The 10,047-nt window shown below is 39.4% G+C and overlaps 1 protein-coding gene across 1 annotated transcript in view; it reads right to left on the reverse strand.

The window, feature by feature from the left end:
- The window catches only part of ranbp10 (RAN binding protein 10), a 41,284-nt gene extending 31,344 nt beyond the window's left edge, over positions 1-9,940 (reverse strand). The window contains exon 1 of the mRNA XM_085464574.1: positions 9,544-9,940. Coding sequence (XP_085320700.1) covers positions 9,544-9,742 — 199 coding nt within the window. The 5' untranslated portion in view covers positions 9,743-9,940. The remainder of the gene's footprint in view (positions 1-9,543) is intronic.
- Positions 9,941-10,047: the final 107 nt, after the last annotated feature.

A 10,047-nucleotide genomic window follows, 5' to 3' on the forward strand; every position in this document is an offset into this window, starting at 1 on the left:
ATGAGGTCACAGGGCTCATGTATTTTGTCTGGACCAATTAGATTTGAGCACAACACATATTACTGTCTGTCATTCTATATTCAGATGGCTGCTTATGCAATCCCTCGGGTCATGAGAGAGAGAGACTAATATGTTCAGTACTGTTGTATAACTGCAATCTAGCCTCTACAGTAAGCATGTGCATCTCTTTCTGTTACATGTAATCGCACCATTGACTGAGCTCACCTGTCACCACACATAACAAGTCACTGAGAGCTCTGTGTGTGCATGAAATGTAGACATGCTGTAACCTTAAACGAAGCAGCTGGCTGTCAGCAGACACCTTGAGGCTGTTGCTGTTTGTTGTGTGTGAGGGGGACTTAAGTGTGGTCACTAAAATAAAGTTATACATACTATAGAGTAGAACAGGAAGTTAGAAATATACTGGCTCGATGTGTTTTCATTTTTTCAAAAAATACTCTGTAAAATACTCTTAGTATAGCATCACTTGTATAGGTTTACAGTAACAACACCTCTTTAACTGTGATCCTAACTCTTTTAATGATATTTGTTTTATATTTTTTTAATAAGGGTGCAACTATGACACTATTAAAAGATCACAGTGCCATAATTAATAATGAACTAAAGCATGTTAGAGTCTGAATTACATTAACACTATATAAAATATCCACATATGCTAGCCCATTAGTGTTTTTTAGGAAGCACAAAGTGACAGGACATTCGCTAACACTCATTTTTGCATCTTTTTTGACCCACAAATCCACTATGCATGTTCTATCATGTTTACACATGTGACTGGCGTGCCTGTGCGTGTCTGTGTGTGTTTGTGTGTGTGTCAGCCAGTAGTCTAATTTTAGACCTCAGTAGGCCAGCAGGTCTCTTTGGGACTACATAAATGGGTATGTGAGATGGTTACTACCGTTAACCAAAATGTCTGGTTTATAATTCTGCATTCATGCTGATTCATGCTGATTAGGCCGTTGTGGTTTTTTATTTGTATTAGATAAGAAACTTAGAGTGTAACAGTGTTGTAAAGTTTGAATGAAAGGCCATGTGATTTAATATTAAAGCCCTGGCAGTATTAGACATTTCTGCTCTTGTGCGACTTTAAACCTTTCCACAAGAGTTGAAGGAGCAACTGTTAATGTCCTGTTCCTCTTCACCCACAGCACTGTGTGGCCTTAATTGCTTACTAGAATATCAGCAGTCTGCCTCCAGGGTGTATTTTTGACCACTAGCAGAGGCAAAGTGCAAAATCTATCTGTTCAATAATAGCAAGCACAACAAAGACCAAAGCAACACGTTGCTAAATGCCTCACAGTGTCAAAAGAAGCAGAGTCCATATCACTATGTCAACATCATAATAACATTTGAGAATTTATTTATAGTATGAGGAAGTAGGGCTGGGCGATATATCGAGTTTTTTAAAAATATCGATATATTTTCATACGAGATATAAGATGTGACAATATCGTTTATATCGATATAGTCTATGTTACGTTATAATTATACTTGTGGAGCCGCAGGTTTGCCTCTCTTTCGTCCACTTTTGTCTCTACGCAACGTTACTCGGCCTCGCCTCTCCTTCACTGAACACAACTCCGCCTCCTCCATAGCTTCACCTGCAGGCAATGACAAGATGAAAGCGGAAAATCTCCGTTAGCGAGTTACCGTGCGTGGGGCTGGACGGTGTCAACGTGTTAGCGAGCTAACCGCGCTAACGACATGTAGCCAGGAGGGGCTGCACGGCCTAAAATCCTTTCATTTTCTCAAAACTCGACAGTGCGCCTTATGTATGAATTCTGGTTGTGCTTACTGACCGCGAACCGATTTTATGTGGTATACAGCGCTCAGCAATCTGTCAAAAAATGTTTTAATATGACTTTGGTAAGCTACGGAGCTGCACCGCTTGATGGATTGTCTTGGAGGATTAGGGCTACCGGGGAGGAGCCTCGCGGAGTGATACGTACTGTGCTTCAACGTAATATTACCGTACTGTGTGTGTATAAGGACCACAAACGGCACCTGTTCAGAGACGTGGTGCAGCTGTGAAATCTGTCTCTTTGTTACTATGCTCAGCGTCTATTAGTTTACATTTTGACTGCACAATTGTGAGCTTTTTGTTATGCACAAAAAAACATTGTTTTCTTTTATTTATGGACCATGATTATTTAATAAATGCTGATAATTTATTTTTGAATAATTTCTTCATGTACATCTACGCTGTATGTAAATAAAAGCGCCCACATCTGGGACACAGTGTGACTAGAACTCTCTTTTTGTTCTTAACTTATGGCTTTAAAAAAAAAAAAATCGAGCTATATATCTTATATCGCCATCCAGCTAAAAAATATCGAGATATGAATTCTTGGTCATATCGCCCAGGCCTATGAGGAAGTACAAAAATTCTTATATGACTTCATGAGGGAATTAATGCCATTTATATTAGACCCTAGCTGACAACACTGCCACCATATACTCAGTTATGATACTACTAAGCTACAGACCTTGCTAGGTATTAAAAACATGAATTCAGAGCTGCTTTCCTGTTCAGACTCTTTGATTACATCTTTTATTTAACTTACTAAAAAATAACTAAATTTTTTTTGGACTGGTATAGACTAATACATTGGTTATCAAATGTGTCTAAACTAAGAAAATACTTCAGTCAAAACAAAAGTGAATATAACACTTTGGGCATGTGGCCATACAGCACAAGGCTACATATTACTTGTTTGTGTGCACAGATACACCTGGAACTTGTGCTAAAAGGTTTGTATCTTCTGTTTTGGTCTCCCTGAGGCAGATTATGCTACACAGCAGCACTTCATCACTGTGGCCTCTAAGAGATATGATGGCCTAGTTAATAATAAATGGAAATCTGGAAATGGTATTTTTCCAAGTCAGTGATATTAAGGATTTTTAAGTTACTTTATTTCCCATCTGATGGGAATGCTGATAAAATCTCATACAGTTAAAGTTAAATAAAATCTCAAATTAAAGATGCTATAACCTGTTTGTCTTAAGTTAGCAATATACTACAAATATACTATGCGATAACAACATTGTTACCATTCTACTGACAATACATGAATGCAGCACAAAGGTTAGGGCCACGTGACCTTTGAAAACATTAATCTCTGAACTTTAATTATGTGTCTTCTGCCTAGATAAGAGCTGAGGCAGAGGTATGTTCTCATTGCGATTTATCTACCTTTCTGTCAGCGGGATTATGCAGGTCAAAGTTAACAAAACTTGGTGGAGAAGCTGAGCATGAGCAGAGAAGGAAACTAACTAAATTTTAGCCTGTATCTAGATCACGTCCTTCCTAGTGTGCTGCAGGAATGAGTCTTAAAAATTCATAAATGAGACAGGATTTTTCATTTCTGGTTCCATTTTCTGGATCAGATTTTTGTTTAGATGCTGCAAATATGATAACGAGATGCTTTAAATATTTTCACATTTTTTTCTTAAAACACAGAAGTAAACTGAAGGTATTACATGAACATGTGTTAGCACATAAATGGCTAAATAAGGCTAGAGACTTCAGGGAAATTCAGCACCGACTGATCACGCTAAAAACACGTTCTTAGTAGTGTTTATATGAACGTCATGCAATTGATGTGTAGTTTGTTTATAGCCTAACAATTGAGTTCTGTATCTCACAATTGTATTTATGCTAAAGAAATTTTTAAAAAAGTAGCATGACTGTGGTATTCCAGTCATATAAAGCTCCAAAGTAAGGCCAGAACAGGCAGTTATGACTCTACAGAAAAACCAAGTACAACCTTGACGGTCCCTAAGAACTAGGAGATCAAGTAGCAGCCAAGTGCTGCTATTCAAATGAACTGGTTTAACTAATCGTTAAGCATGAACATCTTTATGAAAGCAGATGTTTTGGCAGTTTGCTGGTCTGGAGCATTCATTTGTGTTGTACATATTAGAAATTGATATTAGATATTAGAGAATGAACTAAAACAGGAAACAATTCTTTAAGGTATTGTTGTTCTACAAGCTACTGAACCACTGGATTGAACTTACTCAGACTTTTTCAAATCACAATAATTCTAGTTTGAAAGCAACAGGTGTCTAGTTTCAATATAGATGCAACTTCATACTGAAGCATAATGACCAAAAGTATAAAAAAAAAATACCACATATCGTGATATATATACACACTTATTTTCAGTTACCGTATGTCTTATTACACATCTTCTATCCATTTTTAACCAAGTTTAGATGGTGACTAAATGACATTTCCTTTACTCACTTTACTTTTGTTACAGTTAGAGAATTTACACCTTTCTTTCTTAGGCAATAAACCAAAACTAAACAATATTAGAGTTTAAATTGGTTTGTGGCACAATTTCTAGCACACACTGACAAAGCAGATTTACCATAAATGTGTTTGGCTTCCTGGCTGGTAGCAGCCGGCATTCCGAGATCTTCAATGAAATATACATCAACGAGTAAAAGGAGGCAACAAGCCAGCTATTCAACCTGCTAAACCTCCTGAGCCAGAGCCAACTCCAACTCTGTCATACATAGAGTTTGGGCAGCATAGCTGTCCCAATTTTCATGGTGCATTTGGAAATTTCAAAAAAATTATGATGGCACTCATTTTGGACCACTTCGGCCAATTCTAATTACCATGACTTCATCGTGATGGCAACAAAAGTTAGCATAATATAGGTTCTGAAACATGTAACATAATGATGCTTGGCAGGCTATTATGCTCATTTTATAACTAAACAGTGCTGTAAATATTTACATGTCACCTGTCGTAAGAAGACAATTGAAAATTTTCAACCTCTGAGTTGAATCAGAAAATCAGCATTAGCGAAAGTTAAATCAAAATGTAAAAAACAAACCATTAGGTCTTTCTGAAAATACCAACAAATTTGTCTTTAAAAGTGTCAGTTCAAAATATGTCAAAAGTATTTAAATACCTGAGTATGCAGATCAAATACAATATAAACCAAATATATAAACCAAACAATATAAAACCTTTAGTAGACCCTTTAGTAGACTCACTGCACAAATGTACAGTGCAATAACAAATAACCTCTGAAAATGACGGCGAAGTGTATCCTTAATGAACTCTTATCTAAGATTTCTACCTTCTGTATCTTCCAGTAACTTTCCTTGTGATTTTCCACTAAAATTGCACTGTGTTTAATAGACTTTGCTAGTTCAAGTTGTCCTGTAGGAGCAGCTCTTCGGACAATTATGAGCAATTAGGTCCTTGTACAGTGGACTCAGGGCCTTTGTCTAGTAAAGTATGCAGGGTGTATGCCTCCACAAAAATCTGCACAAATCCACCTATGCAGACAACCAAACTATAAACAGTAATGTCATCTTAGGCTTTTGAGGCTCTGGATAACACCAGGGTGGTGAGGAGTGACTATGGAATAAGCTCAAGGAAGAATGCCCATATGGAAAAGATGTATATAAATCTTATAAGGTTTGCATCTGTCTTATGTGAAACTTGTATGAAAAGCATACAAGAGTGAAACCAGACATAAGATCCCTTGAAAAATTATATAAATGAAACTTGTACGTTTTGGATACTTACTAAAACAATATATGAAAGTAATGAGAAAGTGTCCACTTTCATGAGTAAATCATATAAGCCTTATATGATTCACTATATGAAGTAGGCCACATCTTATGCAAGTCTTTTATAAGTTCTTTCTATTTCTTTTCCATATGGGTGTAGTTGCCACACACCTGTTCGTGTACAATAGTTTGAAAAAGTTATTGCCCTCTAAACCTAATAACACTTAGCAGCAAAAACTGCAATCAAGTGTTTGCAATAATGGCCAAGGAGTCTTTTACAGCACTGTGGAGGAATTTTGGCCCACTCATCTTTGCAGAATTGTCTTAATTCAGCCACATTGGAGGGTTTCCCATGATAAACCGCCTTTTTAAGATCATGCCACAACATCTCAATCAGATTCAGGTCAGGACTTTGACTAGGCCACTCCAAAGCCTTCATTTTGTTTTTCTTAAGCCATTTAGAGGTGGACTTGGAGTGTTTTGGATCACTGACCTCTTCCAAAACCCAAGTGCGCTTCAGGTTGAGGTCACACAGATGGCCAGATATTCTCTTTCAGGATGTTTTGGCAGACAACAGAATTCATGGTTCAGTTTACCACGGTAAGTCTTCCAGGTCCTGAGGCAGCAAAACAGCTCCAGACCATCACACTACCACCACCCTGTTTTACTGGTGGTATGATGTTCCTTTTCAGAAATGCTGTTACTTTTACACTAGATGCAATGGGACACACAACTTCCAAAAAGTTTAAGTTTTTTCTCATCAGTCCACAAATTTTCCTAAATGTCTTAGGGATCTTCAAAATGTTTTCTGGCTAAACTGAGACGAGCCTTTTTGTTCCTTTTGCTCAGCAGTGGTTTTCATCTTGGAACCCCGCCATGCAGACCATGTTTGCCCAGTCACTTTCCTTAATGTGGAGTCGTGAACGCTGACCTTAACTGAGGCAAGTGAGGCCTGCAGTTCTTTGCATGTTGTTCTGGGTTCTTTTGTGACCTCTTGAATAAGTCGATCTTGCACTCTTGGGGTAATTTTGGTCGGCTGGCCACTCCTGCGAAGGTTCACCACGGTTTCATGTTTTCACCATTTTTGGATAATGGCTCTCACTGTGGTACGTTGGACATCTAAAGCTTTAGAAATGGGTTTATAGCCTTTTCCAGACTGATAGATCTTAATTACTTTGTTTCTCATTTGTTCCTGAATTTCCTTGGATCGTGGCATGATGTCTGGCCTTTGAGGATATTTTGGTCTACTCCACTTTGTCAGGCAGGTCCCATTTAAGTGATTTCTTGATTGAAAATGGGTGTGGCAGTAATCAGGCTTGGGTGTGGCTAGAGGAACTGAACTTAGCTTACCAAAGATGTGATACACCACAGTTCATTTATGTAATAATGGGGAGGTACGCTGGGGTCTAAGTGACGTAAATGTCATTATCATCTGATTTCAAAGACGTATAACAGCAATTACTACTCCAGCTTTTGGTGTCTGTACACAACAGAGAATGACTGAGGCCTTAGTTGCGACTATTCCGCAGCAGCATCTAGTGCAGCCTGTAGGTTTCTCTATTTGTGCACTTTAATTTCAACATGGCTCAAACAAATGGATTGCAGTTTGAAATAAATGAAACCCTAATAAAAATCATGATCCTATTTAGATAAATGCTTTCCTTTTGCTCAACTAAATTTCGTAAAGTATGTGAATTTGAAATCCCGTACTATTCCTTTAGTTCCACGTCAGTCTTGTTATGGTTATTCACAGTATATATTAAAGTGCTTCTCTCAAAGGTCAAAGAAATGATTAGTTGACTTTTTTGAAACTATTTGCTTGCGAAAAGTTTTGCTCAGTTAAAAGTTTGCTTGGTACACTGACATTGTGATTACTGTAAGTCATAAAACATAAATCTACAGCAAAACAATTAGTATTCCAACAAAATCCTTAGTCAACAGCTTGGTCTTTCATCAGGGTGCAGCTGAATTTATTATGTGTGTAAAAGTGCAAAGAAAACGCTATAGGGTGTGTTACAGAACATTAGATTTATTCCTACTATGTATTCCTACTATGCAACTGTAACCCTCTCTTTATTTCTAAGTTAATGATAAAATTATCTTTGCATCTGCAGAGGTGTAAAAATTAACACCATTTGCTGCATTTATTGGTACAAAGTAATTAAGTTTGTTTAAGTATCTATCTTGCTGCTGAGGCTGCGAGGATTAATCTCTGTCAGTGCGCAGCAGGACTAGGTAGACACTGCATGGCCTTGAACAGAGAAAATTGGCACGCTGGTCAAAATAGCATCCAAACCACAAGGGTGAGGGAACAGAGCAGGAACAACCAGGAGCAGAAAAAAATATCTCACACACTCCAGAACAAACCTATTTATATGTCATGCCTTAACAATAGTGCAGTGTCACTGAATCTGTGCACCTTTCATAAACATAATGACTCAATGTCCAACATAACCTCAACAAGAACCCCCCCCTCATCCTCAGCAATACACCACTTTGAGCCAGTGCCAGAGCTGTTAGGTAATTCTAGACTAGAATACAATTATCTTAACAGCACTGATTATAGCAAAAGGTAAATCAACATTCTCAACATAACAGATAAACTGAATGGAAGCTCATATTCAACTGCTCATCAGCAGGGACCTGATCAATTATGCATTAAATGATCTGCGGTTGTATCTGGCATTAGGCCCGAGTCTACAAATAAGAGGCCCTCCCTGCTGTTTCCAAACTGTAGGACCACCACTCCATCAACCTCACAAAATGGATTACACAACCTTAATTTTGAATTACACATCTTGCCTGTATCCTCTCACCTTCTACACGGGGCCCAAAGGAGCCTATCAATTGGGATTTTTCACAGTGTGTGATTAAAGTCTTGTAGTGTTTTCCTGTTTTGGTGTGTGTGTGTGTGTGTGTGTGGGGGGGGGGGGGGGAGGTTTGTCTGAACAGCACAGAAGCCGTCACACGGATGTCACCTTGTTTTGATATAGGTGGTTGCTAAATTGAGACGGCTAAAAGCCCTGCTGTCAGCTTTTATCCATCTGAATGAAAGACTGACTGAACCGTCTGGTTGCTGTTAACGTTAAAATGCCAGAGCCCGTCGATACTCCGGATTTATTACCAGAACGGTGCATTTTGGCCTAATGTAATGCGCAGAGGCCTTCCTCTCACGGCAGCACCTCTGTTGCCTGCTAGAAACTGGACCTGAAACTGTTGTTAGGCTCGGGGCACGCAGATCTGAATGGAGGTGGACGGGAAAATGATTGGAAAAGACTTCTAGAACACTGCTCTGAAATCACATGAGAAACACAAAACAATGCCATTTTATCCTGTTTGCTATAGCACTGTACAGCGTTAATATTTCAACTGATACTGCACTGGAAAACAACAAGTTCTGTTGGTGTCCACCTCGGAACCTCAATTCAATATTAGGAACAGCTAAGTTGGCTAACGTTAGCTAGTTAGCCACAAGGCTAAGTAATGTGTTTGGTTAACAGCTTTCTGTTAGCAAGCTCCCGTAAGTTAGACAGGGGTTTGCCAATAAACTATGCGTCGTTACTGCTACCAGTGTCCCCTTCCAGTACAAAGCGAGGAGAACGTCAGATGCAGTGAGTTTACTCCAAAGCAGTAACGTCATAAACAGTAAATAAACAAAGAAGAGCCATGATATTGAAGATTTCAGTGTGACGGTAATGAGACCGATGGCCAGGGTTAGCGAGTTCACTGTCACCCATCTGGGCATTCCTCTGCTCATTCGTGAAACAAAGCAAGGTTACAGGACAGGAGAGGCAGCTCAGACTAGATTTACCAGGACTGCACACGCACATACACAGTCAACATAATCGCATACTGAGTGTGTATGTGTGTGTGTGTGAGAGAGAGAGAGAGAGACCCCCCCCCCTTCGGCAACAACACAGACAGATTTGAACTGCTGTTTTGACTACACACTTAGGCCCATCAGTGATGAGGCAGGTCTCTAACCTTTGTAATGGACCCGTAGGTTGTTCTGTGACAGCCCAATGTAGCTGTATTTATCCTTGGGGCTCCAGGATCGGGGTAAAGGGGTCTCTTCCTCGTTTACAGCCGGGTAAAGCCGCTTCAGCCTCTCGTTAAGCTCGTGCTCCTGGTAATTAAAAGCAGGATCTCCCAGCGGCAGGCTTCCCGCTCCGAGCTCTGTCATTTTTTTTGGCCTCCTGTTTTTGTATCTTATTGTTCGTTTCTTTCTATCCAAAGCCCAGTGTCAGTCCGCTGGAGCTGTAGGCTGAGAGTGAGAGGGACTGAGGGGAGAAAATAGCAGCGGTGTGACATCCCCGGATAAGCAGCAGAATGTACTGTAGGCTGAAATAGTGTCGTATGGGTACTGTAGTTCAGCTGCACGCTCGCTTTTATGCTAATGTCACTAGAAATGACTACAGAGTTCCACTACTGTTAGACGGGTTTAGGGCCTTCCAGTGAGATAGGGGCTAGGAAATGTAGTTTTCGTCT

This window comes from Copadichromis virginalis, linkage group LG7 (assembly GCF_057382275.1).
Source record: "Copadichromis virginalis isolate Kocher_CV1m ecotype Utaka linkage group LG7, C_Virginalis_male_GT1.1, whole genome shotgun sequence".
Taxonomy (NCBI): Eukaryota; Metazoa; Chordata; class Actinopteri; order Cichliformes; family Cichlidae; genus Copadichromis; species Copadichromis virginalis.